Source organism: Notolepis coatsorum (genome assembly GCF_963971535.1).
Source record: "Notolepis coatsorum genome assembly, chromosome: 9".
Taxonomy (NCBI): domain Eukaryota; kingdom Metazoa; phylum Chordata; class Actinopteri; order Aulopiformes; family Paralepididae; genus Notolepis; species Notolepis coatsorum.
This window is the reverse complement of record NC_140173.1, coordinates 143,456,378-143,482,273: the sequence shown is the minus strand read 5'-3', so window position 1 is coordinate 143,482,273 and position 25,896 is coordinate 143,456,378. Positions and strand designations below refer to the sequence as shown.

The 25,896-nt window shown below is 44.5% G+C and overlaps 1 protein-coding gene across 1 annotated transcript in view; it reads left to right on the top strand.

Moving 5' to 3' along the window:
* The window catches only part of fam83b (family with sequence similarity 83 member B), a 47,885-nt gene that overhangs the window by 11,362 nt on the left and 10,627 nt on the right, over positions 1-25,896 (top strand). Inside the window, exons 3-4 of the mRNA XM_084321369.1 lie at positions 20,419-20,583; positions 23,652-23,776. Of these exons, the coding sequence (XP_084177495.1) occupies positions 20,419-20,583; positions 23,652-23,776 (290 nt within the window). The remainder of the gene's footprint in view (positions 1-20,418; positions 20,584-23,651; positions 23,777-25,896) is intronic.

Here is a 25,896-nt window from a genome sequence, read left to right as displayed (position 1 = left end):
AATGTGTTCCCTAAAAAACCATAAAGCAGCAGCAAATGTGGCTGCCGAGCGACTAGGGGAGCGGTGACACTGACCTGAGCTGCAGCACCGCCTGCTGTGTGGGAGTCTATTCGCCGCTGCAGACGGACCTCAGAAAGAGGCCTCACACACAGAGATCATGTGTACGCACGCCGCCGCCGCCACGCCCCGTTTGGCTGACTTTTGATTAGGCGTGCTATCTAAAATAATAAACCTCACCGAGGCGGTTCCGCATCACAAAAGAAAATATATTTCCATAATTACACTGCATGATTATTACACGTTGGCCAATTGTTATTAAGAGCAACCTGTTACACAGGGCATCGCAGCCTCGGGACATGCCAGCATAAAAGTAGGTTCCCACGATACTTTTAATAAATACTTAACCTTTGTGTCATGCAGGTCTACTTTTGTTTTACCCACTCCCCCTGGTACTCTGATACTCTCAGAAAAATCTAAAAATCAGTGAGCAGAGTTATTCATCCCTATAGGTGCAATGGATAACGTCCAGCTACTTCAGCCACAGATGTCGCACTAGAGCACCTACCGTATATATAATTTATCCAAGGTGCATTCCACATGGGGAAATGGGAAGTAGGGAGAGGATACACGCCTGAAACATGTAAACAACAACATTCATTTTGGACCTGCAAACATTTATTCTATGAGAAATTCATTAATACATTTCTTTTGGGGGGGGGGGGGGGGGGGGGGGGGGGGGGCAATACTTTTAAACTATTAAAAGAAATTATAAAAAAGATTCCTCTACATAAACATGTCATCTATAGCACCTCTAAGTAGCATGAGTCATACATGTGGATACACTGTGTAATAACACACGTTCTTACACTTGTGCAATGCTTTGTTGTTGTGAGGCAGTAGCATAGAAAAACAACTTGCACTGGATATATGAAAAGCGCTTACTGTCGTAGGCGGCTACGTGGCGTAGCGCTCGCCATGAATGCGGAGACGCTGGGCTCGCCTGTTCGAGCCCAGCGCTCCACATTGCTTTCAGTTTAGCTGGTCATTCATACTAATACACATTGGCCGTATTAGGGGGTGGGAAACATGATGGGTGGGGATCGGGCGTTGTGGACAGCGACTCCTACAGGTTGGTGCGCTTGCGCAGTAGAATCAGGAAGTGTCGGGGGCAGCGTGAGCCTCCCACGCGTTACTCCTCGCCACTGAGAGATCGAGCTGCGCAGGTGAAAAGATGCGACTGCTGTTACCTCAAGTACCGGAGGGGACTTGTGCTATGTATGACTTAGTCCACATTGCAGCCGGCTTGTGGGAGGCAAGAAACAGTGTTCGAGACAGGGGGAGGGTTGAATTGGATGATACGAAATTGGGATGGGAGAAAAATATAGAAAATGGGAGAAAAAGTGGATAAAAAATTAAAGAAAATAGCTTACTGTCGTCTCCAGAGCTGAGTCAGACAAGAAGATGTATACCAATGTCCTCTGTGTCCTCTGTGCATTCAGTAGGAAGCTATCCGGCTGCAAGCAAGACTATAGCTTAAAACTCAGGGAGATGTGTTTTTGGCCAAGAGCTAGGTTAAGAGTTAGCTACTTAACTCAGGGGTTCCCAAACTTTTCAGGCCGGGACCCAGAAAATAAGGCGTCAGAGAGCCGCGGCCCAATGCACATCGTCAGGCTTTTTTCTTTTTTTTTGCCAGGCGACCGATTTCTTAAGCCAAATATCACTTCAATCCTATTAAGTTAGTTCAAGTTAGTTATTCATTTATATGTGCTATTTATGAGAGGGCTAACTTGTTGCAAAATAATAATGATAATAATAATAGCCTCATTAAAATACTATTGTTGCTTCGGTTGTTTTCAGCGTTTTATGTGCATAATCTGTTATTTAGTTTGAAATGTTCGTTGAAATAAGTAGATTTTTCGTTTTTGTTTATTTATTAAGTTAATATAAAACCATATAGTCACATTTTAGAATACAATAGAATAGAATTTTAGAATACAATTCCTTTTTTTTATTTTTATTTTTTTTTGGAAATCATCTCACGGCCCTCCCGTGGCTGCTCGCGGCCCACCTTTGGGTCGCGACCCCGACTTTGGAAACCTGTCTTAACTGAGAGGCAAATTTGTCAGAAAACGTCTGACAATTGCATACCCAAAGTAATCTGCAATTTATTATACTTTATACTTATAGCACATGCATGGGTCTGGTGTCTTTTGAAAGGAAACATTCTGAATTTTCATCCACAACAGGAAGAATCACACAGTACTTTTAAAATGTTGAAGTTAAGTTCAAAATAAGGTCACGATCTAGCTAGAATTGACGTCCCTACCTGTGATCGGGAGTATTCCAAAAATAATATTCCAATTCAATTGTTTGATCGCCATCTGGTCCATCCGATGTCCATTTGGTCCATGACATAACCCACCACAACATATGGATCGGGGGCATTTGACGCGCTTCAATGCAACCGGGAGAACCGCTTGACTCGCCTGACCCAGAAAACTGCGCCCGGTGACATTTGAGTGTAACACAGGGCAAGATATAAGGTTTCAAAGGGTGCTCGATACGCCGTCTAGCTGGATACGGCCGGTATTGCACTTTGGCGCTCTCAGACTCATTCCCTATGGTAACACCAAGGTCCCTGGATGAATAATGAATAAAAATATCGAAAAAAAGGAAAAACTATCAAAACCTGAGATATCTCGGGTCTGGCGTCCAAAGCATGGCGAGTTAACCCAACTTATCTCGGGTCTGGCATCCAATGAGTTAAGCAGAAAGGACTAGATAGAACGATAACAATAGAAAGAACGCCAATAGGAAGAAAGACAGAGTGGAACAAAGGAGGAGAGAGAGGCTGTGGGAACATGGGGCCTAATTTTGAGAAAAATCTTAGAAATGTGGGAACATGGGGCGGCTAGGTGGTGTAGTGGGCAAGGCGCTCGCCACCAATGCAGGAGACGCTGGGTTCGAGCCCAGCTCTCCGCATTGCTATCAGCTTGGCTGGTCGTTCATACTAACACAATTGGCAGTGTTAGGGGGTGGGAAAGCTGATGGGTGGGGATCGGACGTTGTGGACAGGGACTCCTACAGGTCGGTTGGTGCGCCTGCACAGCAGAATCAGGAAGCGACGAGGGCGGCGTGTCCCTCCCACGCGTTACTCCTCGCCGCTGAGAGATCGCGCTGTGCAGGTGAAAAGATGCGACGGCTGCTTCCTCGAGTACCGGAGGGGACACGTGATGCAAGGCTTCGTCCACATTGCAGCCGGCTTGTGGGAGGCGTGGCCTAACAGCGTTCGAGACAGGGGAGGGTAGAATTGGACGATATATGAAATTGGGGACGGGAGAAAAATAGAAAAATGGGAGAAAAAGTAGATAACAAAAAAAAGAAATGTGAGAACATAGGGCTGTGGGACCATTGGGCTGTGGGAACATTGGCATGCTCCCAGAGAGAGAGAAAGAGAGAGAGATAGAGAGAGAGGCCTAGATAGCAGGGAGGGAGGCAGAGATGCAAACTCCATGCAAACACATAATGTGACCGTGCCCAGCGCTTACGTCCGCAAGTCGCCAGCGGCCAAAATCGCGCAAATCACACCAGAAGAAGGTGTTTTTTTTTATTTAATTTTTTTTTTATTATTATCACAGTTTGAATGTTTAAGAACATGTTTACTATAAAAGCTAAATGTTATAGTATCTCTAATAGTAGCATTTATTTGTTTAAAAAAATGCTGTTCTTTATCATGGTTTTTGCTTTCTTTTGGGGGGGGGGGGGGGGGGGGGGGGGGGGCAATACTTTTAAACTATTAAAAGAAATTATAAAAAAGATTCCTCTACATAAACATGTCATCTATAGCACCTCTAAGTAGCATGAGTCATACATGTGGATACACTGTGTAATAACACACGTTCTTACACTTGTGCAATGCTTTGTTGTTGTGAGGCAGTAGCATAGAAAAACAACTTGCACTGGATATATGAAAAGCGCTTACTGTCGTAGGCGGCTACGTGGCGTAGCGCTCGCCATGTATGCGGAGACGCTGGGCTCGCCTGTTCGAGCCCAGCGCTCCACATTGCTTTCAGTTTAGCTGGTCATTCATACTAATACACATTGGCCGTATTAGGGGGTGGGAAACATGATGGGTGGGGATCGGGCGTTGTGGACAGCGACTCCTACAGGTTGGTGCGCCTGCGCAGTAGAATCAGGAAGTGTCGGGGGCAGCGTGAGCCTCCCACGCGTTACTCCTCGCCACTGAGAGATCGAGCTGCGCAGGTGAAAAGATGCGACTGCTGTTACCTCAAGTACCGGAGGGGACTTGTGCTATGTATGACTTAGTCCACATTGCAGCCGGCTTGTGGGAGGCAAGAAACAGTGTTCGAGACAGGGGGAGGGTTGAATTGGATGATACGAAATTGGGATGGGAGAAAAATATAGAAAATGGGAGAAAAAGTGGATAAAAAATTAAAGAAAATAGCTTACTGTCGTCTCCAGAGCTGAGTCAGACAAGAAGATGTATACCAATGTCCTCTGTGTCCTCTGTGCATTCAGTAGGAAGCTATCCGGCTGCAAGCAAGACTATAGCTTAAAACTCAGGGAGATGTGTTTTTGGCCAAGAGCTAGGTTAAGAGTTAGCTACTTAACTCAGGGGTTCCCAAACTTTTCAGGCCGGGACCCAGAAAATAAGGCGTCAGAGAGCCGCGGCCCAATGCACATCGTCAGGCTTTTTTCTTTTTTTTTGCCAGGCGACCGATTTCTTAAGCCAAATATCACTTCAATCCTATTAAGTTAGTTCAAGTTAGTTATTCATTTATATGTGCTATTTATGAGAGGGCTAACTTGTTGCAAAATAATAATGATAATAATAATAGCCTCATTAAAATACTATTGTTGCTTCGGTTGTTTTCAGCGTTTTATGTGCATAATCTGTTATTTAGTTTGAAATGTTCGTTGAAATAAGTAGATTTTTCGTTTTTGTTTATTTATTAAGTTAATATAAAACCATATAGTCACATTTTAGAATACAATAGAATAGAATTTTAGAATACAATTCCTTTTTTTTATTTTTATTTTTTTTTGGAAATCATCTCACGGCCCTCCCGTGGCTGCTCGCGGCCCACCTTTGGGTCGCGACCCCGACTTTGGAAACCTGTCTTAACTGAGAGGCAAATTTGTCAGAAAACGTCTGACAATTGCATACCCAAAGTAATCTGCAATTTATTATACTTTATACTTATAGCACATGCATGGGTCTGGTGTCTTTTGAAAGGAAACATTCTGAATTTTCATCCACAACAGGAAGAATCACACAGTACTTTTAAAATGTTGAAGTTAAGTTCAAAATAAGGTCACGATCTAGCTAGAATTGACGTCCCTACCTGTGATCGGGAGTATTCCAAAAATAATATTCCAATTCAATTGTTTGATCGCCATCTGGTCCATCCGATGTCCATTTGGTCCATGACATAACCCACCACAACATATGGATCGGGGGCATTTGACGCGCTTCAATGCAACCGGGAGAACCGCTTGACTCGCCTGACCCAGAAAACTGCGCCCGGTGACATTTGAGTGTAACACAGGGCAAGATATAAGGTTTCAAAGGGTGCTCGATACGCCGTCTAGCTGGATACGGCCGGTATTGCACTTTGGCGCTCTCAGACTCATTCCCTATGGTAACACCAAGGTCCCTGGATGAATAATGAATAAAAATATCGAAAAAAAGGAAAAACTATCAAAACCTGAGATATCTCGGGTCTGGCGTCCAAAGCATGGCGAGTTAACCCAACTTATCTCGGGTCTGGCATCCAATGAGTTAAGCAGAAAGGACTAGATAGAACGATAACAATAGAAAGAACGCCAATAGGAAGAAAGACAGAGTGGAACAAAGGAGGAGAGAGAGGCTGTGGGAACATGGGGCCTAATTTTGAGAAAAATCTTAGAAATGTGGGAACATGGGGCGGCTAGGTGGTGTAGTGGGCAAGGCGCTCGCCACCAATGCAGGAGACGCTGGGTTCGAGCCCAGCTCTCCGCATTGCTATCAGCTTGGCTGGTCGTTCATACTAACACAATTGGCAGTGTTAGGGGGTGGGAAAGCTGATGGGTGGGGATCGGACGTTGTGGACAGGGACTCCTACAGGTCGGTTGGTGCGCCTGCACAGCAGAATCAGGAAGCGACGAGGGCGGCGTGTCCCTCCCACGCGTTACTCCTCGCCGCTGAGAGATCGCGCTGTGCAGGTGAAAAGATGCGACGGCTGCTTCCTCGAGTACCGGAGGGGACACGTGATGCAAGGCTTCGTCCACATTGCAGCCGGCTTGTGGGAGGCGTGGCCTAACAGCGTTCGAGACAGGGGAGGGTAGAATTGGACGATATATGAAATTGGGGACGGGAGAAAAATAGAAAAATGGGAGAAAAAGTAGATAACAAAAAAAAGAAATGTGAGAACATAGGGCTGTGGGACCATTGGGCTGTGGGAACATTGGCATGCTCCCAGAGAGAGAGAAAGAGAGAGAGATAGAGAGAGAGGCCTAGATAGCAGGGAGGGAGGCAGAGATGCAAACTCCATGCAAACACATAATGTGACCGTGCCCAGCGCTTACGTCCGCAAGTCGCCAGCGGCCAAAATCGCGCAAATCACACCAGAAGAAGGTGTTTTTTTTTATTTAATTTTTTTTTTATTATTATCACAGTTTGAATGTTTAAGAACATGTTTACTATAAAAGCTAAATGTTATAGTATCTCTAATAGTAGCATTTATTTGTTTAAAAAAATGCTGTTCTTTATCATGGTTTTTGCTTTATTTTGGGGGGGGGGGGGGGGCAATACTTTTAAACTATTAAAAGAAATTATAAAAAAGATTCCTCTACATAAACATGTCATCTATAGCACCTCTAAGTAGCATGAGTCATACATGTGGATACACTGTGTAATAACACACGTTCTTACACTTGTGCAATGCTTTGTTGTTGTGAGGCAGTAGCATAGAAAAACAACTTGCACTGGATATATGAAAAGCGCTTACTGTCGTAGGCGGCTACGTGGCGTAGCGCTCGCCATGAATGCGGAGACGCTGGGCTCGCCTGTTCGAGCCCAGCGCTCCACATTGCTTTCAGTTTAGCTGGTCATTCATACTAATACACATTGGCCGTATTAGGGGGTGGGAAACATGATGGGTGGGGATCGGGCGTTGTGGACAGCGACTCCTACAGGTTGGTGCGCCTGCGCAGTAGAATCAGGAAGTGTCGGGGGCAGCGTGAGCCTCCCACGCGTTACTCCTCGCCACTGAGAGATCGAGCTGCGCAGGTGAAAAGATGCGACTGCTGTTACCTCAAGTACCGGAGGGGACTTGTGCTATGTATGACTTAGTCCACATTGCAGCCGGCTTGTGGGAGGCAAGAAACAGTGTTCGAGACAGGGGGAGGGTTGAATTGGATGATACGAAATTGGGATGGGAGAAAAATATAGAAAATGGGAGAAAAAGTGGATAAAAAATTAAAGAAAATAGCTTACTGTCGTCTCCAGAGCTGAGTCAGACAAGAAGATGTATACCAATGTCCTCTGTGTCCTCTGTGCATTCAGTAGGAAGCTATCCGGCTGCAAGCAAGACTATAGCTTAAAACTCAGGGAGATGTGTTTTTGGCCAAGAGCTAGGTTAAGAGTTAGCTACTTAACTCAGGGGTTCCCAAACTTTTCAGGCCGGGACCCAGAAAATAAGGCGTCAGAGAGCCGCGGCCCAATGCACATCGTCAGGCTTTTTTCTTTTTTTTTGCCAGGCGACCGATTTCTTAAGCCAAATATCACTTCAATCCTATTAAGTTAGTTCAAGTTAGTTATTCATTTATATGTGCTATTTATGAGAGGGCTAACTTGTTGCAAAATAATAATGATAATAATAATAGCCTCATTAAAATACTATTGTTGCTTCGGTTGTTTTCAGCGTTTTATGTGCATAATCTGTTATTTAGTTTGAAATGTTCGTTGAAATAAGTAGATTTTTCGTTTTTGTTTATTTATTAAGTTAATATAAAACCATATAGTCACATTTTAGAATACAATAGAATAGAATTTTAGAATACAATTCCTTTTTTTTATTTTTATTTTTTTTTGGAAATCATCTCACGGCCCTCCCGTGGCTGCTCGCGGCCCACCTTTGGGTCGCGACCCCGACTTTGGAAACCTGTCTTAACTGAGAGGCAAATTTGTCAGAAAACGTCTGACAATTGCATACCCAAAGTAATCTGCAATTTATTATACTTTATACTTATAGCACATGCATGGGTCTGGTGTCTTTTGAAAGGAAACATTCTGAATTTTCATCCACAACAGGAAGAATCACACAGTACTTTTAAAATGTTGAAGTTAAGTTCAAAATAAGGTCACGATCTAGCTAGAATTGACGTCCCTACCTGTGATCGGGAGTATTCCAAAAATAATATTCCAATTCAATTGTTTGATCGCCATCTGGTCCATCCGATGTCCATTTGGTCCATGACATAACCCACCACAACATATGGATCGGGGGCATTTGACGCGCTTCAATGCAACCGGGAGAACCGCTTGACTCGCCTGACCCAGAAAACTGCGCCCGGTGACATTTGAGTGTAACACAGGGCAAGATATAAGGTTTCAAAGGGTGCTCGATACGCCGTCTAGCTGGATACGGCCGGTATTGCACTTTGGCGCTCTCAGACTCATTCCCTATGGTAACACCAAGGTCCCTGGATGAATAATGAATAAAAATATCGAAAAAAAGGAAAAACTATCAAAACCTGAGATATCTCGGGTCTGGCGTCCAAAGCATGGCGAGTTAACCCAACTTATCTCGGGTCTGGCATCCAATGAGTTAAGCAGAAAGGACTAGATAGAACGATAACAATAGAAAGAACGCCAATAGGAAGAAAGACAGAGTGGAACAAAGGAGGAGAGAGAGGCTGTGGGAACATGGGGCCTAATTTTGAGAAAAATCTTAGAAATGTGGGAACATGGGGCGGCTAGGTGGTGTAGTGGGCAAGGCGCTCGCCACCAATGCAGGAGACGCTGGGTTCGAGCCCAGCTCTCCGCATTGCTATCAGCTTGGCTGGTCGTTCATACTAACACAATTGGCAGTGTTAGGGGGTGGGAAAGCTGATGGGTGGGGATCGGACGTTGTGGACAGGGACTCCTACAGGTCGGTTGGTGCGCCTGCACAGCAGAATCAGGAAGCGACGAGGGCGGCGTGTCCCTCCCACGCGTTACTCCTCGCCGCTGAGAGATCGCGCTGTGCAGGTGAAAAGATGCGACGGCTGCTTCCTCGAGTACCGGAGGGGACACGTGATGCAAGGCTTCGTCCACATTGCAGCCGGCTTGTGGGAGGCGTGGCCTAACAGCGTTCGAGACAGGGGAGGGTAGAATTGGACGATATATGAAATTGGGGACGGGAGAAAAATAGAAAAATGGGAGAAAAAGTAGATAACAAAAAAAAGAAATGTGAGAACATAGGGCTGTGGGACCATTGGGCTGTGGGAACATTGGCATGCTCCCAGAGAGAGAGAAAGAGAGAGAGATAGAGAGAGAGGCCTAGATAGCAGGGAGGGAGGCAGAGATGCAAACTCCATGCAAACACATAATGTGACCGTGCCCAGCGCTTACGTCCGCAAGTCGCCAGCGGCCAAAATCGCGCAAATCACACCAGAAGAAGGTGTTTTTTTTTATTTAATTTTTTTTTTATTATTATCACAGTTTGAATGTTTAAGAACATGTTTACTATAAAAGCTAAATGTTATAGTATCTCTAATAGTAGCATTTATTTGTTTAAAAAAATGCTGTTCTTTATCATGGTTTTTGCTTTATTTTGGGGGGGGGGGGGGGGGGGGGGGGGGCAATACTTTTAAACTATTAAAAGAAATTATAAAAAAGATTCCTCTACATAAACATGTCATCTATAGCACCTCTAAGTAGCATGAGTCATACATGTGGATACACTGTGTAATAACACACGTTCTTACACTTGTGCAATGCTTTGTTGTTGTGAGGCAGTAGCATAGAAAAACAACTTGCACTGGATATATGAAAAGCGCTTACTGTCGTAGGCGGCTACGTGGCGTAGCGCTCGCCATGAATGCGGAGACGCTGGGCTCGCCTGTTCGAGCCCAGCGCTCCACATTGCTTTCAGTTTAGCTGGTCATTCATACTAATACACATTGGCCGTATTAGGGGGTGGGAAACATGATGGGTGGGGATCGGGCGTTGTGGACAGCGACTCCTACAGGTTGGTGCGCCTGCGCAGTAGAATCAGGAAGTGTCGGGGGCAGCGTGAGCCTCCCACGCGTTACTCCTCGCCACTGAGAGATCGAGCTGCGCAGGTGAAAAGATGCGACTGCTGTTACCTCAAGTACCGGAGGGGACTTGTGCTATGTATGACTTAGTCCACATTGCAGCCGGCTTGTGGGAGGCAAGAAACAGTGTTCGAGACAGGGGGAGGGTTGAATTGGATGATACGAAATTGGGATGGGAGAAAAATATAGAAAATGGGAGAAAAAGTGGATAAAAAATTAAAGAAAATAGCTTACTGTCGTCTCCAGAGCTGAGTCAGACAAGAAGATGTATACCAATGTCCTCTGTGTCCTCTGTGCATTCAGTAGGAAGCTATCCGGCTGCAAGCAAGACTATAGCTTAAAACTCAGGGAGATGTGTTTTTGGCCAAGAGCTAGGTTAAGAGTTAGCTACTTAACTCAGGGGTTCCCAAACTTTTCAGGCCGGGACCCAGAAAATAAGGCGTCAGAGAGCCGCGGCCCAATGCACATCGTCAGGCTTTTTTCTTTTTTTTTGCCAGGCGACCGATTTCTTAAGCCAAATATCACTTCAATCCTATTAAGTTAGTTCAAGTTAGTTATTCATTTATATGTGCTATTTATGAGAGGGCTAACTTGTTGCAAAATAATAATGATAATAATAATAGCCTCATTAAAATACTATTGTTGCTTCGGTTGTTTTCAGCGTTTTATGTGCATAATCTGTTATTTAGTTTGAAATGTTCGTTGAAATAAGTAGATTTTTCGTTTTTGTTTATTTATTAAGTTAATATAAAACCATATAGTCACATTTTAGAATACAATAGAATAGAATTTTAGAATACAATTCCTTTTTTTTATTTTTATTTTTTTTTGGAAATCATCTCACGGCCCTCCCGTGGCTGCTCGCGGCCCACCTTTGGGTCGCGACCCCGACTTTGGAAACCTGTCTTAACTGAGAGGCAAATTTGTCAGAAAACGTCTGACAATTGCATACCCAAAGTAATCTGCAATTTATTATACTTTATACTTATAGCACATGCATGGGTCTGGTGTCTTTTGAAAGGAAACATTCTGAATTTTCATCCACAACAGGAAGAATCACACAGTACTTTTAAAATGTTGAAGTTAAGTTCAAAATAAGGTCACGATCTAGCTAGAATTGACGTCCCTACCTGTGATCGGGAGTATTCCAAAAATAATATTCCAATTCAATTGTTTGATCGCCATCTGGTCCATCCGATGTCCATTTGGTCCATGACATAACCCACCACAACATATGGATCGGGGGCATTTGACGCGCTTCAATGCAACCGGGAGAACCGCTTGACTCGCCTGACCCAGAAAACTGCGCCCGGTGACATTTGAGTGTAACACAGGGCAAGATATAAGGTTTCAAAGGGTGCTCGATACGCCGTCTAGCTGGATACGGCCGGTATTGCACTTTGGCGCTCTCAGACTCATTCCCTATGGTAACACCAAGGTCCCTGGATGAATAATGAATAAAAATATCGAAAAAAAGGAAAAACTATCAAAACCTGAGATATCTCGGGTCTGGCGTCCAAAGCATGGCGAGTTAACCCAACTTATCTCGGGTCTGGCATCCAATGAGTTAAGCAGAAAGGACTAGATAGAACGATAACAATAGAAAGAACGCCAATAGGAAGAAAGACAGAGTGGAACAAAGGAGGAGAGAGAGGCTGTGGGAACATGGGGCCTAATTTTGAGAAAAATCTTAGAAATGTGGGAACATGGGGCGGCTAGGTGGTGTAGTGGGCAAGGCGCTCGCCACCAATGCAGGAGACGCTGGGTTCGAGCCCAGCTCTCCGCATTGCTATCAGCTTGGCTGGTCGTTCATACTAACACAATTGGCAGTGTTAGGGGGTGGGAAAGCTGATGGGTGGGGATCGGACGTTGTGGACAGGGACTCCTACAGGTCGGTTGGTGCGCCTGCACAGCAGAATCAGGAAGCGACGAGGGCGGCGTGTCCCTCCCACGCGTTACTCCTCGCCGCTGAGAGATCGCGCTGTGCAGGTGAAAAGATGCGACGGCTGCTTCCTCGAGTACCGGAGGGGACACGTGATGCAAGGCTTCGTCCACATTGCAGCCGGCTTGTGGGAGGCGTGGCCTAACAGCGTTCGAGACAGGGGAGGGTAGAATTGGACGATATATGAAATTGGGGACGGGAGAAAAATAGAAAAATGGGAGAAAAAGTAGATAACAAAAAAAAGAAATGTGAGAACATAGGGCTGTGGGACCATTGGGCTGTGGGAACATTGGCATGCTCCCAGAGAGAGAGAAAGAGAGAGAGATAGAGAGAGAGGCCTAGATAGCAGGGAGGGAGGCAGAGATGCAAACTCCATGCAAACACATAATGTGACCGTGCCCAGCGCTTACGTCCGCAAGTCGCCAGCGGCCAAAATCGCGCAAATCACACCAGAAGAAGGTGTTTTTTTTTATTTAATTTTTTTTTTATTATTATCACAGTTTGAATGTTTAAGAACATGTTTACTATAAAAGCTAAATGTTATAGTATCTCTAATAGTAGCATTTATTTGTTTAAAAAAATGCTGTTCTTTATCATGGTTTTTGCTTTATTTTGTCTTTCTGTGAGGGACAGTTGTGTGGCTTGATTGCACCTGATTCAGTGCAGCTGTGCCTAATGGTAGCTGAGTCTTTTTTAAGTTTGAATCTCGCAGTGTTAGCTGCTTTCTCATTTCCTTTTGTGTTCGCTATCCTTCCGGTCGGCTTTGCTATATTAATCTCTGTCATATTCAGCATTTTTAGCCTTTTTCTGTAGCCATTCTGGTTTTAGGCTACTGGCTTATTTAGCACTTTATTTTCTAGTAGCTGAGCCTTTTATTGTAGTGTGTTTCTTTTTATGACAGTTTTCTTTGGTTTCCTTTTGAACTGTCATTAGTCCACTAATACAATACACTCCCTTAGTGGAGGTTTATTGTTATTTAGGTTATTTGTATGAACTCCGTTATTAGGAGGTGCCTTTGTGGCTTATTTCAGTTTTTCTATAATACCTCTTTATTGAGTGGTGTCCGGTTCTTTGGACTTGATTTATTTTCTTAAAATACTCATTTTGAGGCTTCCACCTGTAAGGGCTTGTGTCCATAGCGGACGTTTTATGAGTTGTCAGCTCCTTCCTGTCATTAATTTCTATGCTACAGGCGCGACAGGCGCATAAAGTTGAAACTAGTTCAACTTTTGGAAAGGAGCGCGCTCATCAAGGTAATCAACATCGAGGAAAGGGCGGAGCCGCGGCAGTCGCGAGACCCAGGAAAACGCTCTTGAGCTTTTTTTCCCCTTTTTTTCAAAGCGGTCCGCCTTGAAAAAAACGTCCGCTATGGACACAAGCCCTAAAGGTTGTTTTTTGTTGTTTACTTTCCCCTTTTCCATAATGTCTGCTTAGCAGTTTTAGTGGTTATTCGTTATACTAATAACTTATTATAGTCCCTATTATCTGCTTGTGACCCAATCACCCGCAGCCCTCACAGTTCGGAGACTGTTTTGCTCATTGCGTGGGGGTGGAGTTAAATTTGCATGCAAATGAAGGCGAGTGCCTCTGAGTTTCGAGCGACGCCCATAAATAACATGGGCACATGGGATTTGTTTACTATCGTGCTGTCATGCAACATTCTGCTTTCTTTATGGGTAAGTTGTTGACTTGTTTATATAAATTGTTTATATACAGTGGAAGTCTGCTGCGTCATGACAGCACTTACTGACAGCTTATGTTAATGCTATTCAAGTAAGGGGAGTGGCTGGGCTGCGGGTTGTACGGGGCTATTGTTCACGCCCAGCACAAACTGGCAGAGGTGTTAAAAATTCTAGCCCTCTTAGTTTTACAAGATTCAAATGAGCACATCCTCTTCAAACATTTTCAGATTTCAACGTATGACACATCATTTGAAAACTACCTTCACAACCTGTAAAAAATCAGGAAAATGACAATGGAGACATGTGGCCACAATCGCTGGTCACGGTCGCATATTGACCTGCATCTGCCCTACGTCCCAATTACCATTGATCTCATCGATGTGTGATCTCAGACAGACAGACAGACCAGTCATCATGTCTGTGAAGCTATGAATCAGAAGGAAGAAAAGGCACCAGGTAGTCTATGACGTCAGCACCAGCCGAAGCCTCTCTCTGTGATGTTGAACTTGACCAGGGGCGTAGTTCTGATTGGAGCTTCGGTAGGGACACATAATATGCGAGCGCTTGCCGAGCAACACAGCTACTCCCTTCAGTCTGGGATTAATTTTTATTTATTTTTTGGATCCACTTTTTCTCCCCATTTTCTATTTGTCTCCCATCCCAATTTCGTATATCCAATTCTTCCCTCCCCTGTCTTGAACGTTGCTAGATTATGCCTCCCACAGGTCGGCTGTAGTGAGGATAGAAGCCTTGCAGCACGTGTCCCCTCCGGTACACGAGGAGGCAGCCTGTCGCATCTTTTCACCGCAGCAGCTCGAACTCTCAGTGGCGAGGAGTAGCGCGTGGGAGGCTCACGCTGCCCCCGTCACTTCCCGCTTCCGTCGCACCGGCGTCACCAAACCGACCTGTAGGAGTCGCTGTCCACAATGTCAAATCCCCACCCACCGGCTTTCCCCACCCTCTAACACTTGCCAATTGTGTTAGTATGACGGCCGGCCAAGCCGGTAGCAACGCCGAGAGCTGGGCTCGAACCCAGCGTCTCCTGCATTAGACGCGAGCACCTTGCGCCAATCAGCCGCCCATGGGATTTACTTTTTTTGTGGTCAAAAACCTTATTGCTTCAGGTCTGTGAAGAGACTTGAGAGGTGTAGGTTAAGCGGGAGGCCTCTGCCCTTACTCTTATTGTTTCCTCACTCACTCACTCACTCACTCACTCACTCACTCACTCACTCACTCACTCACTCAGAGCGGGCTCTCGCTTCTGGAGTGAAGCGTCCGGCTCTGCTGGCACGTGACCATGGGACCGTGGCAGGTGGGGAGTTTGACGGGGGCGGTGCACCTCAAACGGTAAAGCAGGTGTCCCAAGGCGAGCTCAGGGAGGAAGGTCCAGGTTGTTGATTGTATATCGCAGATAATAGGATAGCTTGCCGATAGTTTCTTGATGCAACTGTCAACCTACACTTCAGCAACAGATAAAAAGGCTCTGTTTTGCACATGTTGTGAATTATGATACTAAAACAAAAGGTTTCACTCTGCAGTTTTTTTGGTAGTGATAATTCATGTTTCCGTAGCTTTGGCAGGGACATGTCTACATCCCTATATAAAACTATGCCTATGAACTTGACCATGAGAACTATGGGTTTCTTACGGCAACCTCTTTTTAAAACAGGAGAGTTTCAGGTATAGCGTAATGCTTCTAAAGACCTCTTATGGAGCAAGAATGATCCTTTTGAGAATCTGAGAAGCCAACCTGTGAAGCCATTGAGCTCGTATTGTCTCACGTATGGCTCCCTAAAACTGTAGGTTGTGTGTCAAACTCAAGGCCTGGGGGCCAAAGACTCAAAGTATTGGGTTTTCTTCCTGCCATTCATCATTCTTTTTCATTAACTTCACGTAACTATACTGGAAAACCATGGAAATTATTGGTTTTAAGTGAATGCCAAGGTGAGGGATGTATGTGTGCGTGTGTGTGTGTGTGTGTGTGTGTGTGTGTGTGTGTGTGTGTGTGTGTGTGTGTGCGTGTGTGCGTGTGTGTGTGTGTTGTGTGCATGCTTGCCTATGGGTGTGTTCCACACACCAGTTTAGCCTAATTGCTTATCTTACAAACTCATGCGGGTGAATAATTAATTGAAACCAAACATGTGCAATTTAATATAAATAAATTGCATTATGTTATAAAAATAAAAATCTATAATAAGCAAATATCCATAAAAGATGCCTCCCTACTCCACCGTTTAACTCATTCTGTGCCAGTCACGAGAAAAGTCGGGTTAACTCGCCAACCGTTCAGCGTGATAGGTTTTTCGGTTCATTGATGGTGAATATCTTAAGTTGATAGGTTCATCAGTTCATTAATGTCTGGTAATATCTCCTATCTAAAGACACCCTCGTGGGGCCTGGCGTCTCTGTGTCTGTGTCTCTCTCTCGCTACATCTGACCCGTTTCCCCCTTGTTGCTGCATCCCTCTTGATTTGTTGGGGCTGTGGCGCGGCCAGTCAGGGGAGGGGCAGATAAATCATATCCCTCCCTACACACACACACACGCACGCACGCACGCACACACACACACACACACACACACACACACACACACACACACACACACACACACACACACACGCACACGCACCCCTCCCTTCTCTTCCTTTGTCCACGAGAGGTATAAAGTCATGTGTCTTCATTCTGTGCGAGAGGCTGAGCCCCGTGGAGGGCGACTGTTCTTCTTCTCTGTGTGATCAACAATAAAGACTCCGTTTGAAATAGAACTTTGTCGCTTGTGAATCTGTCAGCTGGTCCATACTAATATCAATCCAAAGGACTTGGGTGGGATTAATTCCCTTCAAGCGCCAATCACGAGAAAACTCGGGTTTTAATCGTTAGCGCCGCGCTACAAGCCCTGTTTCATTCTTGCATGAGGAAGGATAATAACGATAATCTAGCGTTGATTTCAGGAAGATTCGATAATCAGGCGAAAAATTACAACGTGATAAGTGCATTCCACTAAAACGCTATTATTGCGTCTTTTCCTGGGATTACTAAGAATCACCAAAACTATACTCATTCAAAACGGTATAAAACGGAAATGTACGGATGAAAAAACAATCAGTTTTTTGCATGTTGACCAGAAGCAACTCACTGACAATCTACGGTGTTATTAGACCTATACTCGCAAATTTCGCAGTGTCCCCATTGATTAAAGCGATGGCGTTCTAGCCAGAAGATAGACAGCGACCCCTGGCGCTGGATGAGTTAATGAGATCAACACCTGTCCTTGTACTCAATGAGACGGCAGAGCAGCATGAACAGAATTTACATCAAGACATTGAGCTTGTGATCACATATTGAATAGACAAAATTACCAATTCAAGTCAAAGTCAAAGTCAACTTTATTTTCCATTTTATTTCGTTCCCCCATTCCCACGGTGTATATGAAAAAGATCTAGACAATATAAAACACAAAGTAACATGTAGGACACAATATACAATACACAATATATAGGACTATGTATAATATAATAGTAGCTGAAATTAAATGAATGAATGAAATAAAAGGAGTTGAAAAGAACTTAGTGCAAATATCTCCTAGCAGTAGTACATAGTAAAATAAAGTGGCAGTGAGTTAGGTAAAGTGGCAGTGTGTGTCTGTGGGATGGTGTGCGTGTGTGTCAGTGGGGGGTCCTAGTCCAGAGTCTGTTGGGGCAGAGTAAGAGGGGGGGGGGGGGCTGGGAGAGAGTTCATCTTCCTGACAGCCTGATGGATGAAGCTGTCTTTCAGTCTGCTAGTCCTGGCTCGGAGGCTCCTCATTCTCCTCCCGGAGGGCAGGAGACTGAAGTTAAGCGCTGTGAGGGGTGGGTGATGTCGGAGTGCTTTGCGGGCCAGGCGTGTGTTATAAATGTCGTGGAGGGAGGGGAAGGGAGGGGGGCACCCACGATCCGCTCAGCTGTTCTGACTTAAAGCTGCAGTAGGCAACTTCTGATAAATTAACAAACGTGAGAGCACTCTTTCAGGCCCGGGCGCGTTTTCCTTAATGCCAAGCAAGCAGTGCAAAAATGCTTCCGCATTCGTCACCGCACGCCAGTGCGGTAAAGCGCCCTTATTTTCAGGCCCCGCTTAGACAAATGCTACCGTGCGTGCACCGGCGGCGGCGTGCTCGCTCAGGTGCGTGCGTGCGCCGGCGTGCTCGCGCGAGGTGCCCGCGCATGCGCATGAGATCCCGCCTTGGTTCGACACGAGCGGAGCTCAATATATATAAGTCACCGCCCCTTATTCAGTATCTAGAAATAGCTCAATTGGCAAGGCCACATGGCTGTGGATCCTATGGCTCGTTTGCTGGCGAGTTCGAATCCCATCGAAAATATTTTTTAACGTGATTTTTTTTTAACGTGTATTCTTTCGCCGGTTAAGGTTAGGCATGGTTAAGGTTAAGGTTAAGGTTAGGCATTGTTTCGGAGTTGGTTAAGGTTAGAACGGTTAAGTTTAGGCGCTGTTAAGGAGCTGGTTAAGGTTAGAGTTTGTCAAAGAGAATGGCAATATAATTTCTATGGTTAAGGTTAGGCATGGTTAAGGTTAAGGTTAAGGTTAGGCATTGTTTCGGAGTTGGTTAAGGTTAGAACGGTTAAGTTTAGGCGCTGTTAAGGAGCTGGTTAAGGTTAGAGTTTGTCAAAGAGAATGGCAATAGACAGCCTATTTCCGCGCGACCTGGGCGCTGGGCGGCGGAAAATGAAAGGCGCATTACTGCACGCCACTACGGTAAATTTTTGCACTGCTTGCTTGGCATAAAGCTACACGCGGCCCGGGCACACGCAACAAAGGTCTTCTACAGACTCCACTTGGCAGACCAATCAGATGTTTCTGCCAAGTGGTTTTCCTGGAGGCGCATCGGAAAACAATTACCACCTTTTTTTCAAATTTAGCCAAGAGTAATGACCCTAACCCTGTCAAAACAGCAGTCAAAGTGTATATTTCCAGCACTACGTTTGTTTACTAATGATTTTAAGTGTTATTAGGGAAATATTAGTTTATAGAAATCTCAGGCAATCGAGTCGGAAAAAGGTGAGGCTTGACGCGAGGATTTGGCGCAACCTAACTTGAGTGTAGTCTTTTGAGAGAAGAGACCCAGGGCTTTCGAATTTCAAAAAACGACACTTCCCAGCTCACTCCAGCCCCTGTCAATCATCTGACTTCTTTTTAAGTATTTTTTTTCCTCTTTATTTTCGGGATCATATCTCACGAGTGGAACAAACCTGAACGTTATTGCCATAAATTATTAAGTTTATTAAATAAGTTAAGTCTCTCTACCTTTCTGTGAACGTCTAGCAAAAAATGGCGTTGCAATCTGATAAAAAATGTCAGAGAAATGTACATTATAAAAAAGTAACTGTACTTACAGTAGTATTCATTCATGGTTCTTGCTGCACGCCTGGTGATACTAAATAGAGATTGAACTCTGCCATTGGAAAGGGGAGATTTGTCCCAATCCATAGATGTGTGACTTGGCCATAATAAGGTCATTTATAGGCCTGATATTCTATATTCTATAAGCATATTTCTAATTGCATGTGTCCGGATGGCAGAATTCAGTAGTGTATCTACAAAACCTTCTGTTTAATCATCTGCCCTTTATTCATTTGCTTAGATGTTTTGTACACGTGATCTCAAGAAGGTGCTGAATGAGCTCAGTGGTAAACTTTTCATGTCTGGTCAATTTTAGCATGGTGTTATTCACCGTCAAATAAGAATAAAATACAATAAAATACAATACAGTGCTAAGCTAAGAAGCATTGTAACACACTATGTGCAATAATATACAATATGCAATTATCTATTTTTAAAGTGACCTTTTTTGTAGTGTGTTTGTGTGTGAGAGAGTGCAAGTGAGGATCTGTGTGTGTGTGTGTGTGGAGAGATCAATGTCCTTATTCTCATTTCTGTCCTGGAGAAGTAAAGTACACTGTTGACAAAGCCGCTCCAGCGTTTGCCTCCTCTCAGCATCACTGGAAACACTTGCTTTACGGACACAAATAAGCTTAAGTACCAAAGGATTAATGAGGAACATTATGTTAAAGCAACAGGCCAACAGATGCTGTGAAATAAAATTATAAAAAAAATCCATCTTTGGGTCGTCCAACTCTCTGCGTAGGAGTGTGGATGCAACGGTAAATGGTAAATGGTGCATTTATATATCTCTTTTATATATATGCTTTACAATATCTTGTGCCTCACATTCACCCATTCACTCACACATTCACGCACCAACGGCGGAGGCAACCGTGCAAGGTGCCAATCTGCTCATCGGGAGCAATTAGGCGTTAAGTGTCTTGCTCAAGGACACTTCGACGCGCTGCCCGGGAGGAGCGAGGATCGAACTGGGAACTTTCTGATTACCAGACGCTCTACCTCCTGAGCCACTGTACAATAACTGTAGCCATCGTCACCCAAGCTGACTCTAGGCACCTTTAACTGATCCAAATGTCTTTTTGTATTTCCTCACAGGTCATTGCCATCGTGATGGACATTTTTACGGACGTGGACATATTCAAAGAGACCGTTGACGCATCTATCCGGGGCGTACCCGTCTACATTCTTCTGGATGATTCCCATTTGAAAAGATTCCTTACAATGGCTGAGAACCTAGACATCAAAATCCACACGCTCAGGGCAAGTAGACTATACTAAACTAATGTTTTTTGTTTGGTTCACCTTATTTGCTATGATGTGAGTTGTCCCCTACTGTACACTGTTAGTGTGGTGGCAAGTTAACAACAACATTGCACCCACAGAGGAAGTCAAATGCTGTGTCCTGCTTGTGTTTACCACAGAGGAAGTCAAAATCCATTTCCTGCTTGTGTTTACCACAGAGGAAGTCAAAACCTGTTTCCTGTTTGTGTTTAGACCACAGAGGACGTCAAAACCTGCTTCCTGTTTGTGTTTACCACAGAGGAAGTCAAAACCTGTTTCCTGCTTGTGTTTACCACAGAGGAAGTCAAAACATGTTTCCTGTTTGTGTTTACCACAGAGGAAGTCAAAACATGTTTCCCGCTTGTGTTTAGACCACAGAGGAAGTCAAAACCTGTTTCCTGTTTGTTTTTACCACAGAGGAAGTCAAAACCTGTTTCCTGTTTGTTTTTACCACAGAGGAAGTCAAAACCTGTTTCCTGTTTGTGTTTACCACAGAGGAAGTCAAAACCTGCTTCCTGTTTGTGTTTACCACAGAGGAAGTCAAAACCTGTTTCCTGTTTGTGTTTAGACCACAGAGGAAGTCAAAACCTGTTTCCTGTTTGTTTTTACCACAGAGGAAGTCAAAACCTGTTTCCTGTTTGTGTTTACCACAGAGGAAGTCAAAACCTGTTTCCTGTTTGTGTTTAGACCACAGAGGAAGTCAAAACCTGTTTCTTGTTTGTTTTTACCACAGAGGAAGTCAAAACCTGTTTCCTGTTTGTGTTTACCACAGAGGAAGTCAAAACCTGTTTCCTGTTTGTGTTTAGACCACAGCGGAAGTCAAAACCTGTTTCCTGCTTGTGTTTAGACCACAGAGGAAGTCAAAACCTGTTTCCTGTTTGTTTTTACCACAGAGGAAGTCAAAACCTGTTTCCTGTTTGTGTTTAGACCACAGCAAAAGTCAAAACCTGTTTCCTGCTTGTGTTTAGACCACAGAGGAAGTCGAAACCTGTTTCCTGTTTGTGTTTAGACCACAGAGGAAGTAAAAACCTGTTTCCTGCGTGTGTTTAGACCACAGAGGAAGTCAAAACCTGTTTCCTGTTTGTGTTTAGACCACAGCGGAAGTCAAAACCTGTTTCCTGCTTGTGTTTAGACCACAGAGGAAGTCGAAACCTGTTTCCTGTTTGTGTTTAGACCACAGAGGAAGTCAAAACCTGTTTCCTGTTTGTGTTTAGACCACAGAGGAAGTGAAAACCCATTTCCTGCTTGTATTTAGACCACAGAGGAAGTGAAAACCTGTTCCCTGCTTGTGTTTACAGACCACAGAGCGTGTAGTTTTAAAGGTGTAGCTTTAAAGGTGTAGCTTTAAAGCTGTACAGTAGGTGTAGTTTAATGGTGCACTGTGCAGTTTGGGGAGAGAGATTTGCTTAATTAGCAGAGCCTGCAATCAGATTACAAAACACATTTACCCAACTTGAAATGTAATTATTTGTTATATCGTCATAATAAAAGGAAAAAAATAATTTTGGTATGTACTCTGATGAACTAAAAGTAAGCCTAGAAGATTATTCTTTTAAATAGTGAATTATATTTGTAAACTAAATTGGACCCTTCCATCACCACCAACAACAACAGCTTTCTAGCTTCAAATTGTGTTCAAGGTGTTTCCCTCTGTGCAGTTTGTTTATTAATGTTGTTTAGTTATTAAAACATAACCGTTTTTTTAAACATTTGAGTTAAAAATGTCTCTCCCAAAAATTGCACACAGTGCACCATACCTAAGCTGTGCTTCTTTAACTCATTGGTGGCCAATAACGAGTAAACTCATGTTTCGCCACCAACGCTTGAGCGCCAATAACGAGTAAACTCGTTTTTGGATCCTTGATTTTTTCCCTTTGATCCCCGTTCTAAACGATCATCCTGATCACTCTAGCCATCCCTGGCTCATTTGCCTACGTTGGAATTGCAATGCCGATCGAATCTCACCAGGTGGCAGTATCACCTACCGTTTGAACTCTGATAGAAAGGGATCAGTAGAGACAATGGCTGAACTGGACTGTCAAGACTCGCTCTGAGGGGGAGGAGCGCTTGCACAGCAATCGCTAGGAGATCTGCTCGCCTCAAAACCTATAGTTTCCCGTAAACACGTGTAATTACATATAAACGAGTAATCACGATCGCCGATGGGATCATTGGAATTATTATTTTTGGAGTACCTTCTGGCTAAGGTAAGGACCCCCTATGTCTATTTTACCGAACCTGAAACATGTTTCTGTTTCACAGTGTCCATTTTTACCGGACCTAAACCAAGCCTTTTCTAACAATCACATTTTCGGGGTAAGACTACCCCCCCCCCCCCCCCCCTTGATGATTTTGTGACGCGTTTTATCTCGCGATCTATGGAAAAAGACTGGATTATTTTGGAAATGGGCGATGTTTAGCGTGTAATAAACTACAAACTACAGTGTGTAGAAAAAAACTCTTTTTTACATGTTGGACTAGAAATAGTGTCTCCATAGCTATAATATAGAATATACAATAGCTCCGCAAAGATTGTGAAATATCGTGAAAATGGTCAAGAAAAGCTGGCGCTAGAAAGTGCAGATGGGGAAAGCTTGTGGCCATGAAAGAGTTAAGAGGGCAGTCATTTCTAAAACATTAGCGCTTTACTGCTGTGGAAAAGCCCTGAAGCTTTTTACTTCAAACCCTCGTTCCTCCTGTTTGAGCTGGGTGGGGTAGTAATTACTAGCTATAGTTCTGAAAGGCTGAAACACAGTATTTAAATACTCATTATAAAGGGCATTCATAGCAAACATGAAAACAACACTGCTCTGACACACAGGAAGTACACTGCTCTATATTTGCATAATATGTCATAATGTGTGCACAAGTGCATAATACACCTCCTCCCTATCTGATCACAGTGTTTGCATCGAGCCTTAGAGGAGGACTGCATTCTGTTAAGAGTCTCTGTATGTTTTTTGTATAACGGACGGCCATTTAGCTGTCACATAATACGTTTTGACGACATCCTGACTGACGTGCTCTTTCTGCTCGCTTGCCTCCAGAACATGAGAGTGCGCACCGTGAAGGGCCAGGAATACCTCTGTCGATCGGGGGCGAAATTCCATGGAGCAATGGAGCAGAAGTTTCTCGTGGTCGACTGTCAAACGGTGGTGTACGGCTCATACAGGTAACGCTGATGGAATGGCCCTGAAAAGGAGATAATGGGCTGGTGCAGTCAGTGAGATATAATCAGTACAATGGCACCCGAGAGACTGTTCAGTACCCAAGAGACAGTTCTGTACCCAAGAGACAGTTCAGTACCCAAGAGACAGTTCTGTACCCAAGAGACAGTTCAGTACCCAAGAGACAGTTCTGTACCCAAGAGACAGTTCAGTACCCAAGAGACAGTTCTGTACCCAAGAGACAGTTCAGTACCCAAGAGACAGTTCAGTACCCAAGAGACAGTTCTGTACCCAAGAGACAGTTCAGTACCCAAGAGACAGTTCTGTACCCAAGAGACAGTTCTGTACCCAATAGACTGTTCTGTACCCAATAGACTGTTCTGTACCCAAGAGACTGTTCAGTACCCAAGAGACAGTTCAGTACCCAAGAGACAGTTCAGTACCCAATAGACTGTTCTGTACCCAAGAGACAGTTCTGTACCCAAGAGACAGTTCAGTACCCAAGAGACAGTTCTGTACCCAAGAGACAGTTCTGTACCCAATAGACTGTTCTGTACCCAATAGACTGTTCTGTACCCAAGAGACTGTTCTGTACCCAAGAGACAGTTCAGTACCCAATAGACTGTTCTGTACCCAAGAGACAGTTCTGTACCCAATAGACTGTTCTGTACCCAAGAGACAGTTCTGTACCCAAGAGACAGTTCAGTACCCAAGAGACAGTTCTGTACCCAAGAGACAGTTCAGTACCCAAGAGACAGTTCAGTACCCAAGAGACAGTTCTGTACCCAAGAGACAGTTCAGTACCCAAGAGACTGTTCTGTACCCAAGAGACAGTTCTGTACCCAAGAGACAGTTCTGTACCCAAGAGACAGTTCAGTACCCAAGAGACAGTTCAGTACCCAAGAGACAGTTCTGTACCCAAGAGACAGTTCTGTACCCAAGAGACAGTTCTGTACCCAAGAGACAGTTCTGTACCCAAGAGACAGTTCAGTACCCAAGAGACAGTTCAGTACCCAAGAGACAGTTCTGTACCCAAGAGACAGTTCTGTACCCAAGAGACAGTTCAGTACCCAAGAGACAGTTCTGTACCCAAGAGACTGTTCAGTACCCAAGAGACTGTTCTGTACCCAAGAGACAGTTCTGTACCCAAGAGACTGTTCAGTACCCAAGAGACAGTTCAGTACCCAAGAGACAGTTCAGTACCCAAGAGACAGTTCTGTACCCAAGAGACTGTTCTGTACCCAAGAGACAGTTCAGTACCCAAGAGACTGTTCAGTACCCAAGAGACAGTTCAGTACCCAAGAGACTGTTCAGTACCCAAGAGACAGTTCAGTACCCAAGAGACAGTTCAGTACCCAAGAGACTGTTCAGTACCCAAGAGACAGTTCTGTACCCAAGAGACAGTTCAGTACCCAAGAGACAGTTCTGTACCCAAGAGACTGTTCTGTACCCAAGAGACAGTTCTGTACCCAAGAGACAGTTCTGTACCCAAGAGACTGTTCAGTACCCAAGAGACAGTTCAGTACCCAAGAGACAGTTCTGTACCCAAGAGACTGTTCAGTACCCAAGAGACAGTTCAGTACCCAAGAGACAGTTCAGTACCCAAGAGACAGTTCTGTACCCAAGAGACAGTTCTGTACCCAAGAGACTGTTCAGTACCCAAGAGACAGTTCAGTACCCAAGAGACTGTTCTGTACCCAAGAGACAGTTCAGTACCCAAGAGACAGTTCTGTACCCAAGAGACAGTTCAGTACCCAAGAGACAGTTCTGTACCCAAGAGACAGTTCAGTACCCAAGAGACAGTTCTGTACCCAATAGACAGTTCAGTACCCAAGAGACTGTTCTGTACCCAAGAGACTGTTCTGTACCCAAGAGACAGTTCAGTACCCAAGAGACTGTTCAGTACCCAAGAGACAGTTCAGTACCCAAGAGACAGTTCAGTACCCAAGAGACAGTTCAGTACCCAAGAGACAGTTCAGTACCCAATAGACAGTTCAGTACCCAAGAGACTGTTCAGTACCCAAGAGACAGTTCTGTACCCAAGAGACTGTTCAGTACCCAAGAGACAGTTCTGTACCCAAGAGACTGTTCTGTACCCAAGAGACTGTGCTGTACCCAAGAGACA